This window comes from Anabrus simplex, chromosome 1, assembly GCF_040414725.1.
Source record: "Anabrus simplex isolate iqAnaSimp1 chromosome 1, ASM4041472v1, whole genome shotgun sequence".
NCBI lineage: Eukaryota > Metazoa > Arthropoda > Insecta > Orthoptera > Tettigoniidae > Anabrus > Anabrus simplex.
The window spans coordinates 236,638,693-236,659,512 of NC_090265.1; the positions used below are offsets into that span (position 1 = coordinate 236,638,693).

At 37.6% G+C, this 20,820-nt stretch overlaps 1 protein-coding gene across 1 annotated transcript in view; it reads left to right on the top strand.

Annotated features, from left to right (window-relative positions):
* Mlh1 (DNA mismatch repair ATPase Mlh1) overlaps window positions 1–19,492 on the top strand; it is a 205,953-nt gene extending 186,461 nt beyond the window's left edge. Inside the window, exon 11 of the mRNA XM_067158893.2 lies at window positions 18,872–19,492. Within this exon, the coding sequence (XP_067014994.1) occupies window positions 18,872–19,027 (156 nt within the window). The 3' untranslated portion in view covers window positions 19,028–19,492. The remainder of the gene's footprint in view (window positions 1–18,871) is intronic.
* The last annotated feature ends 1,328 nt before the right edge of the window (window positions 19,493–20,820 follow it).

Below are 20,820 nucleotides of genomic sequence, written 5' to 3' on the forward strand. Positions count from 1 at the left end.
ATTTCTAATATCCAAAACAAACCTAAATCTACTCTTATCAAAGAAAAGAAACAAAAGGCAGCTTTTCAGTTTTTACCTTCAACAATGATTCAGTTTACCAAATAACAAACCTATTTAAGAAAAATGGGGTAAAAATAGCATTCAAAACAACCAACAACAATCGTTCTCATTTCCAGAATCCAGGGACCGTGAATAAATCGGACAAATTTGGCAAATCAGGCATCTAAAGATTACAGTGCCAAACTTGTACAGCAAGCTACATCGGACAGACAGGACGGAACTTTAACACCAGGTACACCGAACACATTAATGCAGTTAAACATAACAGACATTCAGCCATGGGTCTACACATGCACGAATCCAAGATAAATTCTCTGATATAGATAAAGACATGCAAATTATTGAAACCATGGAAAAGGGACCCCTACTCAATATCAAAGAAATATTTTACATATCATTAGACCAACAAGTTCATTTTAATCATAATCTGAACGAATCCACCGGAAAAAACAAGCATTCTTTACAAGGCCATTCGCCCCCTCATCATCAAGACTTATGTAGACAGAACGACTCGACAACAAAGCACCTCCCCCCCCCCCCGAGCAAGCCACATCCCCCCCCCTCTCCCAACCAACAATAGCGCGCGCGCGCGCACACACACACACACACACACACACACACACACAAGCACCGTTGAACAGATCGCAACCCACTCTTCAAACGGCTGGTCAGCATGAGCGGATACGGAGTGAGTAAATTAATAAAAACAACATTTCATTTTAACTCGAACACACACACACAACAGTTTCTCATTCTGTCTTTCTCTTTTTCCTCAGACACCTTCAATGCACGTTTCCATAAGCCGAGGCCATACCATCACCATACTACAACAACAATAGCGACGACAGTTACAACTACAATAGCAAGTATTCCATATTGAAGGATGTTCCCCCAGCTCTTCAACCAGCTTAATTCTACTAATAAGTTCATGTGTGGTTGTAATAGTCAACAAGTCTTTGTTTTCTGTTTTTATTTTTTTTAAAGGTTAACATATTCTGGTTGATTGTGACAAGACCGCTCAACAAGTCTATGCCAAGTTGTGTAAACATACAACGATATTTTACTCAGATCCAAGAATATTAAAGTGCCAAGTGTTTCGCATTGGTGTATAATCTTTCATTCAATTAATTTCAACTGCGTTAATGCATAGTTTCCAGAAGACAGAAGCAGGACCAGCAGTTCTATTCTGTGTTCCACGAACACATGACAATTTTTGTAACTATAAACCAGAACTTTAAATACCAAGTAGTTTATCTTTTATATTCAGTGTATATTTATTTCACTAGTTTAGTCAGGGGAAGCAGGACAGTCAAACCCATAAACGTTCTAGTAACGCCAATATTTCGTATGGTTATAAGTGTTTTCATTTGAACAAGTGTGTTATCAAACAATACAAGTGTTCCCAGTGTTCCGTGTACATGAACGCACAACAGTTTAGACTAGATCTATGTCTTATACATTTTGCTTCATGGTGTGTATTTCATCCAATCTTTTTCAGACAGAAACAGGACTGTCAAATCCAAGAATGCTCTTAGAGAGCCAAGTTTTCCACACCATTATAAGTGTCCTTATTGTGTTTTGTAATTATTTTCAATCCAGTACATGTAATTCCAGTGTTCCGAGTTGTATGAACACAAGACTGCTAGAGCCAGAACTGGGAACTTTCTAAGCTCCAAGTTCTCCTTGCCAAGTGTATGTTGCATTTCAAGGTTATATCTATCAACTCAATGATGTATTTGCATGCAACCACTTATAGGTACATGGATTTTTCGTTATGATGATTATCAGATTTCCCTTAATTTAATTTTCACCAAGAACTGATGATGACTCCATGGGAGTCGAAACGGGTCTTTTGAAATTTTCCTCCTGCAAAAATTTCACCTTTTAAGGACATTGTCTTACGGAGTAGAGCAGTGGAGAAAAAAAAAAAAAGAAGAGTTTCATCACAATTAAGCATGTTTCTTTCTTCATAACCTTCATAGATTCCACGTATCCTCTTTTCCCACTTTAATACAATGTCTGCATCAACTGTACACACTTCGCCGTGGACGTTTTGAAAAGAAATGTGCGTAATCCTCAACCTGTCAAGCCAGCAGACAGCCAGATGGCGTCAAATCGAAATGTCTGCAAACGGTAGCTGAGGCCATACGATTATTATTATTATTATTATTATTATTATTATTATTAGCATATGGACACTATAAACTCATGAAAACCAAATCTTCAGTAATTTTGAGTGCTTTCTCATGGATAAGAGGTCCACTCACTGGCATGTTGTTTCTAAGAGCGTAACAATACTATTCAAATGTTACGTTGTCAACTTTCAAGTATTGGGAAATGAGCATTTACCAGAGAGATTTTCATTTTCAGTCCACAATTTAAGGGTATTATTTTTGTTTCTTAAATTTCACTTTCATGTGTTTTTCCAACTGCAAACCGCATGGCCATGTCTCAAACACTAAATTTATCTTTCTCGTAGACATTGATGACTTCAACTTTTTCCTTTAAAATCATTTATTTGTTTTTCTGCAATGCCGTAGCATAAATAACACACACTTCTCAAGATAATCACAAAGAATACTGTGTGCACTTTTCATCATCATCATCATTTCTTCGCTCCAGCAAGCCAGGTGCGGTTGTGTATGAGCCTCCTCCAGTTTGTTCTATCCATCCACAGATGCTGCTCATATATGCGACACCAGTTCACATCTCTAATTTCAAGGTCCTTCATTATCTGTTTTTCCCAAACATCACGAGGTGTTCCTCTTGGTCTTTTCCCAGGAACATTGTGGTCAAAGTATGTTCGAGTAGTCCCGTGAGGGTTCTTTCTTTTCATGTGACCATACCATTGCAATCTCTTCACTTCTACAGTCTCCAGCAGGCTTCTTTCTAATCGAAGCTGTTGTCGGATATCCACATTCCTTATTTTATCCATTTTTGTTTTTTGTAGACAAGAACGGAGGAACTTCATTTCTGTTGCCTGAAGACGACTCTTTGTTGGTCCAGTAAGTGTTGCTGCTTCTAGGCCATACGTCAATATAGGTACTAGATATATTTTGTACAAACTGATCTTGGAAACTAACGGAAATATTTCATCCCAAAGTATTTGACGTACAGCGTGATAGAATTTGGAAGCTTTCTGTATTCTGTTACTAATCTCTTGATGTATGGTATTGTCTGATGACAGAACACTACCTAAATTCTGGAAGTTGTCTACAATATCCATCTCATCATCTCCAATTCTTAGATGAACAGTTGGAGATTTTCTACTTATCACCAAGCCAAACTGTCTTCGTTTTGCTGATTTCGAGACCTAAGGTTGTAAAAGCTTCATGCCAGAGATCTAGTCTAGTTTGTACTTCCACTTCTGTCTCACACCATACCATTACATCATGAGCAAAAACCAGGGCATTAGTTGTTGGATCCTTTCTCTTAACTGCTTTTTTAAACTTCATCCATTATGATTATGAAGAGAAGTGGTGAAAGACAACTTCCTTGCTGGACTCCACTCTTCGTTTCAAACCAACCTGACCTTCCATCCTGGACCTGGACGCAACACTTGGTTTCATCATATAATCGTTGTACTCGTGCTATGATGTCATCCGGCACTTTCTTATGTCTCAAACATTCCCATGTATGCCTGCATGGTACATGGTCATATGCTTTCTCAGTGTCCAGAAAAACATTTATAAGTGTTTTACCTTTCTCCCAATACTTCTCATAGAGCATTCTGGCGGCAAAAATGAGGTCTATAGTTGATCTATAAGGTCTAAATCCATGTTGTTCCTCCTCAAGTGTAGGTTCAACATATTTTCTAATCCTGCTCTCAAGGATGGATTCGTAGATTTTGAGGCCATGTGACAGCAGAGTTATACCTCTGTAGTTGGTACATTTCTTTCTATCACCTTTTTTCAACAATGGGATGATGACTCCTTGCTTCCAGCCATTGGGTATTACATTCTCTTTCCAGATTCTATGTAGTACCATGTACATCCACTGTTGTCCTTCCTCTCCTAGTGCTTTGATCATCTCAACACTTAATTCATCTGATCCAGTTGATGTGTTGTTTTTCTGCTTAGATATTGCTGTCTCTACTTCCAACCATGTCAGGCTAGTGGTATTTATGCTGCCAAAATCATAAGGTTCGTCGTCTAATGGAGTGACATTTTCATAACCGTTCAGCAAAGTTTCAAAGTGCCTTTGGAACTCCTGTAATATTTTGGTCTTATCCCTAGTCACCTCACCATTAGGAAGTTTTATGGATTGGATAGATTCATTTTGAATTCTTTTGAAAAGAAATACATTTGGTAGTAACATGGAACAATGTGTGTTAGTTCGAAATACTGTCCATTATTGTGTCAAATTCTGGGAATTGTGACCGCTTTCTTTTAGGCTGTCCATTATTAAGAAGTTTTAATTTCATTGCGGAGGTAGTTTTCATTGTCTGCCCCCCCGTTATTAAGAATGTCCGTTATTGAAAAGTATCATTGCCATTAAACCCCATGTATATCTGCTGGGGGATTTTAAAATATCTGTAATTAGAGGACTCTGCTGATCAGATATGTCTGTTTGGAGAAGTTTTATTATAGTTTACTTATTATTGAGTTAAATGCTCTGTTCCATTTTTCTCAGTCACCTAGTTTGCATTTATTATAAATGACAAGTATATTGTAACATGCCTTAACCATGGTTAATGCAGGATTTAGTAAATTTGTGCCTCTTACCCGTAGGCCTCAAGTTTTATTCCCAACCAGGTCCAGGATTTTTACCTGGATCTTAGAGCTGTTTGAGGTCTGTCCAGCCAACAAGTGAACAGTTGGGAAAAGAAAGAAGAAAGTTTGAGAAGCAAAGACTTTGGACTTTCAGGAAAGAAATCATACTGATTGCATCCAGAGATGTAAATATTTTAAAATTGTGTGAAAGGAAATTATTAAACTTTCACTAATAATAGATTATAATGTGCTTATTATAATTTTGTAATTAAAATATTTGTATAGTGAGCAAATTGTATTTTCAGTTGTACATTAGAAAAAGTTTCATCTAAACCAGGGACTTAAATATAGTATTGTGTTTTGTTAAATAGGTATTTTTGGAGCTGATAATTTACCTTTTAATTTCTTTTTAGAATCAAAAACTTTTTTCTACATAAAATTGTTTAATACAGGGTGAGGTACATTACCGTATGCAGCTGGTCCTGTTTTACCATGATGAAGTTGAGTTTCCAGGCAGGGTATACAGGACTTTGCCTACTCCGTGTTCTCGGGGTAGTGAGTTTGCCTCTTACCCAGAGGCCTCAAGTTCGATTCCCAGCCAGGTCAGGGATTTTTACCTGGATGTGTGGGCCTACATGAGAACAACTGAGGAGTTAATTGATGGTGAAATAGTGACCCTAGTCTAGAAAGCCAAGAATAGTGGCGGAGAGGTTTCATTGTGCTGACCAGGTTGAGCAGTGGTCACTTGGTTGGCCAAGGTCCATCAGGGCTGTAGCCCCATGTCATTTTTCGTGTGTACTGAGCTTTGCTAAGCAGTCAAACTACACTTGAGAACATTTTTGCTCACTGTAAGTAGTTGAAAAATAATTAGAACAATAGAATTTGTATCAGTTAGGGCCCAGATTTATACCAGGTGATTCAACCAAAACTACCATGTTGAATATTGCCAAAACAAGGTGAGCTATTGATGTGGTATCTTCCCACTTTGAAAATACAGGCAAGGCTCACAAATGTAGCTTGTGGCAGAGATTCTCGTAATGACTAGAAGGTTTAAAAGTACATGCAAGCTTCCAAGAGTGACTAGATAGTGTTTTTCTAACTCCTAATTTTAAATGTAACGATGCCTAATGACACTCATAAAATATCATTATACTGTTGAACTTTTCTTCTGCCGACACCATTGGTTCCCTCCAAAAATGTCAGTTACGAGAGGTGTCTGCTGAAACAAGTTGTAAAAATTAATCAAACATTTGAACCCCAAAGAAAATCCAATATAAATATAAGCATATATCTTTATTTTGATTATTCTAAATCATTTCTAACTTAATATTTGCCTGGGAGATATTAGATTAATGTACAGCCTTTACAAACATTACAGCTTAGGGAAGTAATAGTTTAGTTGTGTGTGTAAATTTAGCTCAGTTTTTATTTACCATGATATTCTCAAAAAGGGAATAAATTCTTTTAAATGACTCCTTTGTTGTATTTTCATACTCACGATTCAGTGTGACACACAAATTCTTCATCTGCTCAAGAATCTCAATTTCTTATGTTGTCTCTTGTAACATTTTCTTTGCTCGAAAACACTTGAACTACTTATATACTGCAATGGTCACTTCTGGAAAAAAATGACTCCTGCTCTTTCACTCCTCATTTCCTATCTTCCTCATACTTATTTAAAATTTAAATTTAATTCTTCACAATTGCTTTTGAGTTTCCCTGGATTTGAATTTTCTGGAAGCTTTCTTACTGAAAGTCCTTGTCCCCTGTTACTCATGTTTACTGGGCACACAGTATTTCTGTTCCTACAACAGCACACAAGTCTCTTCAAGTTTAACTAAACTACCTAATTTCAACCTTATCAGTTACAATCTGAGTTATGAACAGAATGAGTCAAGCTAGGTTGGAAAATCCTTTGGTATCTTATGAGTAAACAGTCACTGACAGTATTCCTCACCAACTAGAATTCTCAGAATGTACACTAATTCGAATGCAAGACAACCATAACGAAAAGTTTGGACAGAGCCCCGTACAGAAGAATTAACTTGGCTACTACAGCATTCCTACGTACATTTCTATCTCTCTTTTCCTTTGACTCGAAATAGTACAAAATTTCAAAAGATGTACTGTATGTCTGCAGAATGTTTTAAAAATGAAAGTGGTAAGCTGGCTCATAACAATAAAGACAATGCAGAAATTCTGGCAAAATATTTCAACAAGCTTCTAAATTTTGAGAAACATACAGAACTCCTTCATTTGGACACCAACACCCCAATAAAAACACCACCAGAGAACATTAATTCCCTCCACAATAAAGGAAATCTACCAGGCACTGAATAAATTATAAAACTAAAAAGCACCAGGAGAATATCAGACCTTTTCAGAAATCTGGAAATATGCAGAAAGATCAGCAAAAATTTGCCCTCCATCAACAACTTGTCTCTATCTGGATTAAAGAAGAACTACCGAGCTCGATAGCTGCAGTCGCTAAGTGTGGCCAGTATCCAGTAATCGGGAGATAGTGGGTTCGAACCCCACTGTCGGCAGCCCTGAAAATGGTTTTCCGTGGTTTCCCATTTTCACACCGGGCAAATGCTGGGGCTGTACCTTAATTAAGGCCACGGCCGCTTCCTTCCCACTCCTAGGCCTTTCCCATCCAATCGTCGCCATAAGACCTATCTGTGTCGGTGCGACGTAAAGCAAAAAAAAAAAAACTACCAAAATACTGGACAAGAGCCCTCATCCACCCACTGCATAAAAAAGGAGTCAAAATCGACCCCAATAACGACAGGTAAATCTCGCTCCTATACATAACATACAAAATATTTTCAATAATCATCCTTAATGGGATAAGTTTACAACTTGAGAAAGAACTAGGAGAATATCAAGGAAGTTTCAGACCCTGGAGGAGCTGTCCTGATCAGATCATGAGTCTTAAGTTGATAGTGGACTACAACAGGAAAAGAAACAGAGATATGGTGATAACATTTGTAGATTTCAGGAAAGCTTACGTTTGTATCCATAGAGAATCCCTGTTAAAAATTTTAAGACACCTTGGACTACACCCAAATTAATAAACATGATAAAATTGACTCTCACTAACATCGAAGCAAAAGTGAAGTTTAGGGGTGAAATATCAGACATTTGAAATTAAAACTGGGCTACGGCAGGGAGATGGGCTCTCACCACTATTATTTAATTGCGCTCTAGAAATGGTAATGAGAGAATGGTTTAGGAAATGTCCCCCAGAAATAAAGATTGGCCGAAATATCAAAACAGATTGCTTGGGTTTCGCCGATGATTTAGCATTTCTAGCAGTTGACATAAAAGAAGCAAAAATGTAGAGATCAGAACTTCAAACTATTGCAAATAAAATTCGCCTCAAAATATAATTTGAAAAAAAAAACAGAAATTAGGCCCCAAAATCCAACACAACTAAAAGAAGTTACCATAAATCATAATAAAATCAAAATGGTAACTCAATGTAAATATCTTGGAGAAGTAATAACACATAACCTAAATGAAAACAAAAATCTCAATCCAAACAAGAACAAATAGATTAGCTAAAGCACAAAAATTAAAATGGGAGATCTACAAAAAGAAAAGTATCAATAAATGCAAAAATAAAACACTGCAACACAATTATAAAACCAGAAGCTACATATGCGGCAGAAACACTTTTTCACCTGAATAAACAATCAAAGACTGACAGACTTCAGAAAATTGAAAGGAGGATTGGAAGAACCTACATCAACAAAAAATACCAGAAAGATGGACAGTGGAAGATAATACCTAACAAAGTTGTGCACAAAGAGCTAGAATCCATTACAGATACTATGCATAAGAGGAGACTGGGATGAGGATGCAGGATTCGAGACTTCTGAAACAAGTAATACAACATAATCTCGTCTCAAAACATACCACAACAGGATATACATAGAACACCACAACAGAGAAGTAAGAGAGGACCTGAAAGAAATAGGCCTTACAACAGAAGACACCACAAATAAAAAATAAAAAATCGAATACAAAACTCAAGAATACAAACCTCCGCTTTACCCTTACACAAAACAAACCAACACCACGCACGTTTTCAACCGAGGAAAGGGCACAAAGATCGGGGTGTCTGAAGAAGTACTGGGAGGACCGCATAGCTCGAACAATCCCTTCATGAGATCTGAACATTGGACTTACTAAAGTGATCCAATGCGGTCATAAAACAAGAAGAAAAAAGGATGACATAACAGGGTGTAAAAATTGTCCTGGAACATGTAAATTGTACACTTAAGACAAGTGGAAAAGACTAATGTCGACGTCCACTGTCCGGCATTTGATGTATCTACTTAAATGAGGTTTATTTAACATGTTTTAAGTAAAATAAAATTGGTTCCATGGAAAAATGTCCATATAGGGAGGTGTCCACTGAATAAAGGTGTCGGTTATGTCAGGTTCGACTGTATTAGGAAAACTATCAACCTTATGGTATTGAATAGATGGACCCTTCTCTATCCTTTGATAGTGATCAGTTGTCAATACGGACCATAATGAAACTCATAACTTAAGGAAAAGGTCTTAATGGCATTTTCTGCATAATTCAAGTTCAAACTGTTCATGAAATAATGTCCTTTAAATGAGTTTTGTCTACTCCGTCTGAAGTGTCACTACTAAGGTGATCCACTTCGGCCATACCAGTATGGACATGGCTGTTTACGTCTTTTATTTCTATGTACATGGAGTTTTTCTATTGTGGGGCTGATAATTCTGTTGTTTTGCACTATTAAACTACAGTCAAAATCAACACTTCACAATACGTACATGAGTTACAAATTCCACACTTATTTTCATGATTCTGTATTAACAGTTACATGAATATTCAGGATACGTGGAAGTAGACCATTAAAATTCCACATCACTAGATATGGAATGCAAGCCTACTACTTTTACAACACAAGGCCTACAGTTTTACAAGGCATTCACACCACAGCTTTGTTGGTAAGAAGTTAGCAATTTAATTGCTCTGAATTTACTGTGTCATAGTGTGGCGGGTGGGTAGATATGGGGATTATTATTATTATTATTATTTACGAAACATAAAAAGGGATCGTGGAAGCGACATATTAAAGTGTTGGGCAATGAGAGGTAAAGCCGTGGATGGTACCAAGGGGGAAAATAGCAATGCACAAGCGGTTGGCAAAATATGAGGACATGGAGGATAAACAAGAATTGGCAAATTCAGATGAACGAAAATACATGTATTGAAACACAAGACACAAGAAGTTAAAAATAGTACAGCACCAAAATATCAAAAGACTAGAACACTTTTTACAAGAAACCACAAAGTTAGTATTTCAAAGCTCGATGATAAGGACAATTTGGATTTCATGTGAATGAGATTTACAATTACATACTTTAAACAGAACAGATGTTTCCCAACCAACTGTACAAAGACAAATAAGAGAGATTAGGGACGATAGGCAAGACAATAGGAGAAGTTAAAGATCAGCATTTTTAAATTACAATATCCGGGTATACTCTAAGAATTGACCTGACTAGAAAGTAGTGCACCATATTAAGTTCCAGAAAACACTGGATGTAACACCGATGCATTAGCCCAACAGGAGAAATGTAAACAAGTACAAGGCTAAACTATTACGCAGTAGAAGAATGAAAACTAACTTGAAGTACCAGAAATTTTCGAGAGTATTAACACACAGAAAGTTCATAGTCACATAACTTAAAACAACATTCCAAACAAAGGAATTAGACATCCAGCTGCTCCGTTATGGATACATATTCGAGTACAACCACTCGAGAACACAGTCTTGCAAAGTTTAGAATACCTCATGGTCGAAGAATAAGTCCCATACAGGTGTGAAAATTTACTTCGTAGTTGCCCTCTCTCCAGCAGCCGAAGAATGCCTCGAGGTAGCAGGCAAGGAGTGCAGCTTATATAGGGCCAGTTGGAGAGGGGAGGTACAGGGGAAATCGTGACACAAGGCACTAGAAACGCCAAGAATGTTCATGAGGAGTGTAGAGTCGATGACGTCATCTAGGTTTGAGGCGGGTAATCAGCTGACGGTAGTCCTGTAGCTGTGGCAGTGTGCGGATGTCAAACATCAGAAAATGACAGATGCGGCGAAGGTGAGTCGACAAGGTTAATAGGACATGACAGCTGACTTCAGTGTGAATGGCACTTTATGATTATTCACCATAAGTCATGGGGAAAGGAACCCACCAATAGTGATTATGATTATTGTTATTTAAAAAGGAGAACCCACCTACTTACAGTAGAAAAATGCAACATTTCACTGGTTAGCATATTCAGTGGAAGTTGTTTGTAAGATGTTTCGATCTTATAATTATCCATGCATTTTGGCCACCTTATTCTCTCCAGACTTAATTATTTGTAATTATAATCAATGGAGCAACTTCAAGTGGAAAATGTACCAGAACAGCGTACAAACTTTTTTTTTTTTGTCCTCAAATAGTATATGTACCAGAACAGCGTACAAACTTTTTTTGGTCCCCGAACTAGAAATCGTAACTGTCTTCCTAAAACGAATAGCAGTGAGTTTTCCAGATAATTTTGCACAGATGCTGTCCAGAACAGGTATCAGAAATTATCATTTATCTAGGTTATTACTGCACATATTATGGCTCTCCATGATAAAGCCATGTACACTTCCTGACACAAAAAAGATTAGTTGAACATTTTTTTAGTTCCTGAGTACCGCATATGCATGACTACTATGAAGGAGCACATCATCAAGATTTCTAATACACGGAGGTTTGTGTGCATTTTGACAATAGATGGGCGTACATGTATAATTTTAGAACAAATAACTTTCACTACAATTAGCCCTAAACTTTGGTCATCTCTTTCCTAATACTATAGAACTATACAAGTTTATTGACAAAGTGTGTATTGTACAAATATATTGAAGAATAAGACAAGATATATTTTATTACAAGAGACCATAGCACAAGAGGAGGTATACTAAGATTGACACTGGTTCTTCCACACAAGAAGCCTCCCAATTTTCATGTCAGGAAGTGTACATTGTTGATAACATGGGAACGGCTGTTTGCAGTGTACTGAGTTTACCTCACCTTCTGGAGATGTTGGAATAATATCAGCATATATTAATTGATTGGAATAAAATACACTTTTCTATAATAACACAAATGATTAGTTGAAAGTCTCGTATGTGTGTGTGTCATTTTAATGGCATCTTCCTTGCTGATATTTACAATAAATTGTACAATATACCTTACACAATAGCAAAGTTACAAAAAATAAAGAGAGTTGCGTGCTGATACTCTACAATGTTAATGTCGGTAAGTTTTTTTTTTTTCAATCTGATTTACATTGCACCAACACAGATAGATCTTATGGCAACGATGGGATAGAAGAGGGCTGGGAGTGGGAAGGAAGCGACCGTGACCTTAATTCAAGTACAACCCCAGCATTTGCCTGGTGTGAAAATGGGAAACCATGGAAAACCATATTCGGGGCTGCCGACAATCAATCAATCAATACTGATCTGCATTTAGGGCAGTCGCCCAGGTGGCAGAATCCCTATCTGTTGCTTTCCTAGCCTTTTCCGAAATGATTTCAAAGAAATTGGAAATTTAATGAACATCTCCCTTGGTAAGTTATTCCAATCCCTAACTCCCCTTCCTATAAATGAATATTTGCCCCAGTTTGTCCCCTTGAATTCCAACTTTATCTTCATATCGTGATCGTTCCTACTTTTATAAACGCCATTCAAACTTATTCGTCTACTAATGTCATTCCACGCCATCTCTCCGCTGACAGCTCGGAACATACCACTTAGTCTTTTTTTTTTTTTTTTTTTTTTTTTTTTGCTAGTTGCTTTACATCGCACCGACACAGATAGGTCTTGTGGCGACGATGGGACAGGAAAGGGCTAGGAGTGGGAAGGAAGCGGCCGTGGCCTTAATTAAGGTACAGCCCCAGCATTTGCCTGGTGTGAAAATGGGAAACCACGGAAAACCATTTTCAGGGCTGCCGACAGTGGGGTTCGAACCTACTATCTCCCGAATACTGGATACTGGCCGCACTTAAGCGACTGCAGCTATCGAGCTCGGTACCACTTAGTCTAGCAGCTCTTCTTCTTTCTCTCAATTCTTCCCAACCCAAACATTGCAACATTTTTGTAACGCTACTCTTTTGTCGGAAATCACCCAGAACAAATCGAGCTGCTTTTCTTTGGATTTTTTCCAGTTCTTGAATCAGGTAATCCTGGTGAGGGTCCCATATACTGGAACCATACTCTAGTTGGGGTCTTACCAGAGACTTATATGCACTCTCCTTTACATCCTTACTACAACCCCTAAACACCCTCATAACCATGTGTAGAGATCGGTACCCTTTATTTACAATCCCATTTATGTGATTACCCCAGTGAAGATCTTTCCTTATATTAACACCTAGATACTTACAATGATCCCCAAAAGGAACTTTCACCCCATCAACGCAGTAATTAAAACTGAGAGGACTTTTCCTATTTGTGAAACTCACAACCTGACTTTTAGCCCCGTTTATCAACATACCATTGCCTGCTGTCCATCTCACAACATTTTCGAGGTCACGTTGCAGTTGCTCACAATCTTGTAACTTATTTATCACTCTATAGAGAATAACATCATCCGCAAAAAGCCTTACCTCCGATTCCACTCCTTTACTCATATCATTTATATATATAAGAAAACATAAAGATCCGATAACACTGCCCTGAGGAACTCCCCTCTCAACTATTACAGGGTCAGACAAAGCTTCACCTACTCTAACTCTCTGAGACCTATTTTCTAGAAATATAGCAACCCATTCAGTCACTCTTTTGTCTAGTCCAATTGCACTCATTTTTGCCAGTAGTCTCCCATGATCCACCCTATCAAATGCTTTAGACAGGTCAATCACGATACAGTCCATTTGACCTCCAGAATCCAAGATATCTGCTATATCTTGCTGGAATCCTACAAGTTGAGCTTCAGTGGAATAACCTTTCCTAAAACCGAATTGCCTTCTATCGAACCAGTTATTAATTTCACAAACATGTCTAATATAATCAGAAAGAATGCCTTCCCAAAGCTTACATACAATGCATGTCAAACTTACTGGCCTGTAATTTTCAGCTTTATGTCTATCACCCTTTCCTTTATACACAGGGGCTACTATAGCAACTCTCCATTCATCTGGTATAGCTCCTTCGACCAAACAATAATCAAATAAGTACTTCAGATATGGTACTACATTCCAACCCATTGTCTTTAGTATATCCCCAGAAATCTGATCAATTCCAGCCGCTTTTCTAGTTTTCAACTTTTGTATCTTATTGTAAATGTCATTGTTATCATATGTAAGTTTTATTACTTCTTTGGCCTTAGTCTCTTCCTCTATCTCGACATTATCCTTGTAACCAACAATCTTTACATACTGCTGACTGAATACTTCTGCCTTTTGAAGATCCTCACATACACACTCCTCTTGTTCATTAATTATTCCTGGAATGTCCTTCTTGGAACCTGTTTCTGCCTTAAAATACCTATACATACCCTTCCATCTTTCACTAAAATTTGCATGACTGCCAGTTATGCTTGCCATCATGTTATCCTTAGCTGCCTTCTTTGCTAGATTCAATTTTCTAGTAAGTTCCTTCAATTTCTCCTTACTTCCACAGCCATTTCTAACTCTATTTCCTTTCAGTCTGCACCTCCTTCTTAGTCTCTCTATTTCTCTATCATAATAAGGTGGGTCTTACCATTCCTTACCACCCTTAAAGGTACAAACCTGTTTTCGCATTCCTCAACAATTTCTTTAAACCCATCCCAGAGTCTGTTTACATTTTTATTTACCGTTTTCCACCGATCATAGTTACTTTTTAGAAACTGCCTCATACCTGCTTTATCAGCCATATGGTACTGCCTAACAGTCCTACTTTTAAGACCTTCCTTTCTATCGCATTTATTTTTAACTACCACAAAAACAGCTTCATGATCACTAATACCATCTATTACTTCAGTTTCCCTATAGAGCTCATCTGGTTTTATCAGCACCACATCCAGGATATTTTTCCCTCTGGTTGGTTCCATCACTTTCTGAATCAGCTGTCCTTCCCATATTAACTTATTTGCCATTTGTTGGTCATGCTTCCTGTCGTTCGCATTTCCTTCCCAATTTACATCTGGCAGATTCAGATCTCCCGCTACAATCACATTTCTTTCCATGTCGTTTCCCACATAGCTGACTATCCTATCAAATAATTCCGAATCCGCATCAGTGCTACCCTTTCCCGATCTGTACACTCCAAATATATCAAGTTGCCTATTATCTTTAGAAATGAGCCTTACACCTAGAATTTCATGTGTCTCATCTTTAACTTTTTCGTAGCTTACAAATTCTTCTTTCACCAGAATGAAAACTCCCCCTCCCACCTTTCCTATCCTATCTCTACGATACACACTCCAGTGCCGTGAGAAAATTTCTGCATCCATTATATCATTTCTCAGCCATGATTCAACTCCTATTACAATATCTGGTAAATATATATCTATTCAATTACTTAATTCTATTCCTTTCTTTACAATATTTCTACAGTTCAGCACTAACAATTTTATGTCATCCCTACTTGATTTCCAGTTCCCTGTTCCCTTATCACCGCTCCCTACGCCATCCCGTTTCCCTGAATGTACCTCCCTATTACCCTTCCAAACAAATTTCCTAACTTATACGTACCACTGCGGTTTAAATGAAGGCCATCCGAGCACAGATCCCTATCTCCTACCCACCCATTAGGATCTAGAAATTTCACTCCCAGTTTCCCACATACCCACTCCATAGTCTCATTTAAATCCCCAATCACCCTCCAGTCAGTTACCCTCCTACACAGTATTCCACTAATAACAATCTCCGCTTTCTTAAACTTCACCCGTGCTGCATTTACCAGATCCCACACATCTCCAACTATGTTGGTACTTATATCAGCTTGCCTTACGTTGTTGGTACCAACGTGAAACACTACCACCTTCTCCTTCCCCTCCTCCCTCTCTTCTACTTTCCTCAACATCTGCCTCAACCTAATTCCTGGATAATATTCTATCCTGGTTCCCTTTCCTCCACACACTTTCCCCACGTGTCTAACGATGGAATCCCCCATGACCAGAGCCTCAACCCTACCCACCTCATTTGATCCCCTCCCCTCCTGGTCAGCCCTATCTCTCCTGATAGCTGCAGAAGCTACTTCCTCCTCCTTTTTCTCCTTCCCATGACCCTGTTCCACCTGTCTTTTCCTATCCTCTACTCTACATTTCCCTTTCCTACCTTTTCCCTTCCTCCTACTTCCATGCATTTCAGCAACAGTTCCCTGTCCCTCATCTTCCCTCTGTTGTTCTACCTGGAGTGACTCGTACCGATTCCGCACAGACACCTGTCCTAAATTCTGATCCTGAATAGAGCCCTTGGCCTGCAGTCTCCTTCCCCTTAGAACATTAGACCACCTGTCTTCTACAATTCCTCCCTTTCCTTCCCCTCCCTCTTGTACACCTACTGTAACCTGTACATTGTTTGAGGGAGTCCTATCTTCCTTCCTGTCTTCTGTGAGAATCCTAATTATCTCCCTCAAACTTTCCAACTCCTCCCTCATACCCCTCAACGCCTCACCACACCCACAGTAAGTACACTCGCGCTCCTTATCCATGTTTTAGGGGGGGAAAATTATAAATTAAAAAAATATATTTGCAAAAAAAATAAATGAACGGAGGGATATATTGTCTGGGATAGTACACAACAATAAGGTAATTAATATACGACTACACTACAATACTACTTAGTCGTGCTCTATTTTTTTTTAAAATCCTACAACCCCTAACAGGATAAAGACTGCTGTTAATTACTGAATATCAAAAGTAATACACAAGAACTACACAATTCCAAACTGCAATTAAGCCTATCCTAATTTCAACAATATTTTAGTAAGAGTTTCTACGGATACCTCTACTACACCAGTACTACACAAATATTTTACAATAATAAAATAAGCACACTAAATTCCAATAGGATATTACTCGTATACTACTGTACAGTACACTACAGTAATTTTTAAACTACTTTCAGACGTATCCTAATTACGATACCGGTACCGTACCGTATGTCACTACTAAGCACAACAGAAATGAAATTTGCAAGAACTACTGTACTCAAAGATTACCAACAAAGCTAAATGCTGAGACAAATTATTATTAGTATTAGGGTCTAATAGATACACACGAAAGATAACACATGAATATAGCAGGCAAGATACGGCACTATCTAAATGTACCGTACTGTATCTATACTACAATGTATCTACACTACACTATACTGCTTTTGGTTAAATGCTTAAGTATCAAAAGGATTGCCGTACACGAAGAAAAACACGAATATAACTGGCAAGATACTATCTAATATATTATACCTTATCTTCACTACAATTCTACTGAAATGTGGTTATGTGATTATTACAGCTGGTGGATTACTATTATTTTCCCTACTCCACGGGACGGAGAAAAAAATAAGTGTCCTTAATTAGGCCTACTGAAAAATACGAGGTTGTCTACAATAATTTCTCAAATATTTCTGTCAAAACTACTACTACTATTACTCCAGGGACTTGAACTGCAATTACTGGGATATATGAACTTTATTATTATTAGCTAACCGCTCATAAATACTGAAAGATCGAGGGAGCGAAATATAAATTACGGATACTAACTGCCTACTCAGAAGTACAAATGGGGTACAGTGGGGTTTATACCCATTATCTCCCGAATGCAAGCTGATAGCAGCGTGACCCAAACCGCATGGCCACTTGCTCAGTTGTCAGTAGTTTGATGACAGATGTTGCCAGATGTATTAATTGGTTCACTAATGAAGACAAAGATAACTATACTGAACTAGTCTCTTGATTGATGATCCTAACAAAACAGTTCTCAGTATTTTTTACATATTGAATACTGTGGAAGCTTGGAAGGACTGTAGGAGCAGCTATAAAATATATATAACCGAGCTTGATAGCTGCAGTCGCTTAAGTGCGGCCAGTATCCAGTATTTCAGGAGATAGTGGGTTCGAACCCTGGTAGTCCTAAAGGTCAGTATTCTACTGCTTACTACCCACATGTAAGCAATGTAAAATGAGCCATCTTGTGCAGGAAAGCCAAGTTAATCTTGCACTGGATAAATGACCATATACAATCTTTGCACCAAGATGAAAGGATCATTCTACCAAGCATCTACTTGTATTACCATTGTTCTTATTCGGTTCTGTCTTGTCTTGACCAGTGTACTGCTTCAGAATAGTTCTTATTCAGTCCTGTCTTGTCTTGACCAGAGTTCTACTTAGGAATTTTATCTCACTTGCCTGGATTTTACTTTCCTCTAGTTAAATTACTACCAAGGAGACATCAAGTTTCTGTGCAATATGTTTACATTAAACTACTACTCCATTTATGGTGACATGTACTCGTAGGAAACCTTTGCTTAAATAGATCAGTGACATCACTTATCAAAACTTTTCATTATCAGCATAAAAGTCATTTTCATGAGGAAACACAATTAGTCCTTTGTCAATTGTCTAGTTTCCAAGCAGTTTTGTTTCATTTCCCATGCCATAAACTCAAAAGAGTATCAAGTCCAGTATGCCAAGCTGTAAAAATTTATGTATGTAAGCTCTTGTGTTGTTTTATATCACCCATTCAAAGCAAATGGAAATTCTAATAACGTCTAAGTTGTCTAAGTCTGTTCCTCATCATGACGTGAACCTCTCTGAACAATAATAAAGATTTTTCATTTGATCTGAAGTCCTTTTCTTTTGTAATCATTTCTATTATGGAAGATCATTAATTTTTTACTTTGTTGGATCTGAATGGGTAATTTTTAATACCACAGTCGACTTAATGTTCTCAACAATACAGTATGTGGTAATTAATATAAAACATTAACTACATTGCCATTAATAGCTTGGATGGTCAGTTTACTCCACTAAATTAAAGATATTGAAAATATTAGCAATGGAAAGATTTATTTCTGATTCTTTTTCCAGGATAAGGGCAGCCATGGTTGGAAGTGGACTACTGAGCATATCATCTACCCAGCATTAAAAAAGAATTATGCTCCACCTAAAAGTTTTCTGGACAGAAAGGCCATTCTACATATTGCTCGACTACAAGATTTGTACAGTGTTTTTGAAAGATGCTAGCATTCAAGAAAAAGATGAATTTGTATATATTTTGAATTCAAATAGATTAGGTATTTTTATCAAAAATTGGTGTCATTTTTTAGTAAAACAAAATAATTTTTAGGTACATTATGGAGAAGTATTTGGCCTAGTTTATTTGGATGTCCTTACAAAATGCCTACTCAATGTCTAATCTATGTCCATCTCTCTCCATTCAGTAAACGTGTCAAATTTAACTGTATCACACCCATATGCATTTTAAAAATATTATGCAGTACATCTGTTAAAGTAGAAAAATACACTAATTTAAGATTAGTTTGCAAAATGATATTACTTTACCACTTATAATTGAAGTCACTTCACATTCATGCTTGTTTACCCAACAAGAGCTGCACTACACGAAAACTTTAATTTTTTTGCATTTCTCAATTCACTCTCGAGTTCAAAAATAATAAAGGTGTTCACTAATCCACCTATTCAATACTTTATTTCCACTTAAAGTGGTTACAAAAACACAATAACACTTACTTGGGACATGTTTTTCCCTTAATTTAGGGCATCTTCAGCCTAAAATAATCTTCAAAAGTACATATAATAATACAAATAGAAGCTAAAAGATTAGCTAGTTACTAAAATTTGGTGCATACAATGTGAATATTGATACATTAATAAGAACGTGTTAATGGAACACTATCAACGATCATACTAAAACTATCTTGTCAGAAACTAAAACTTCCTCCAGTAAAAATACATAGTTCTAATTAAAATGGTTCAAATAAAAATGTTTGTGGATTCACCAATGTGATAAACCGTATATTGCCAACAAAATGAGGGCGTAAACATAAGCACAAAAACGTATGTCATGTACACAGTATGGTCAAGGCCGCTATTAAAGTCGTAAGCATGAAGTATTAAAACATTCGAAGGTAGATATATGTAAAGGTGAAACTGAAACATCAGTTGAATTGTCGTAGAAGAAGTGGCTCTTTGTACAGGTAGGAAATGCTGTCAGAGACCTTTGTCGAGAATGCCGGTAGATTCTGGAATAATGTTCACTGTAAGAGAAGTAAAGGAAGTCTTAAAATGGTGAACACAGCTTCGTCACAGTTAACTCCACCCATCCTCTCCTCCCTTCCACACTCCCCCATTCCTTCCCCTTGGAGTTTGCTAACGCCTCTGCAGCACAGTTACAATACGAGACTCAGAGCCAACAGAAGGGCAGTTAATAACACAACAACTTACTACAAACACACAAGTCCTCATCTATTTTAAGCAACGTAAAAGAGTTCTCTCCTTGTGTTCACCATTTTAAGACTACCTTTCCTTGTCTTACAGTGAAGGTTTTTGTGCTTATGTAGTGTTTGATCCTTTTCCAAAATCTGAACAGATATTCAAAAAGAGAATAAACAGCAACAGAGAAAATAAATTAAATGTTAGAGGGCATTCGGCCAGTGCAGGTTATTGTAAATAAAGAATGTGTGTGAATAAATTAATTCCATCCCCTGGTCTAAGAAGTTTGGACAGCCAAAGTAGGGGACTGCCTGTAGCAGTGAAGTACAGTGGGGACTTCGAGGGCCCTGGGACAAGTTGTTTCCAAGGAGTCCCTCGCCTGTCAAATGGGAGTGGGACTTCGTTACTCTCATAGGTCCGAGGCTTGCTTAAAATGTTCTGAGCTCGGTAAATTCATGAAGCAGGATGCTACCCTACTTGCACATAGTCCAAGTGAGGATCTCTTCTCTAATGGGTTATGGACCACTGGTGAATTGTATAGTCCTAGCCGCCTGAGCACAAGGAGGGCCATGACTCAGAATATG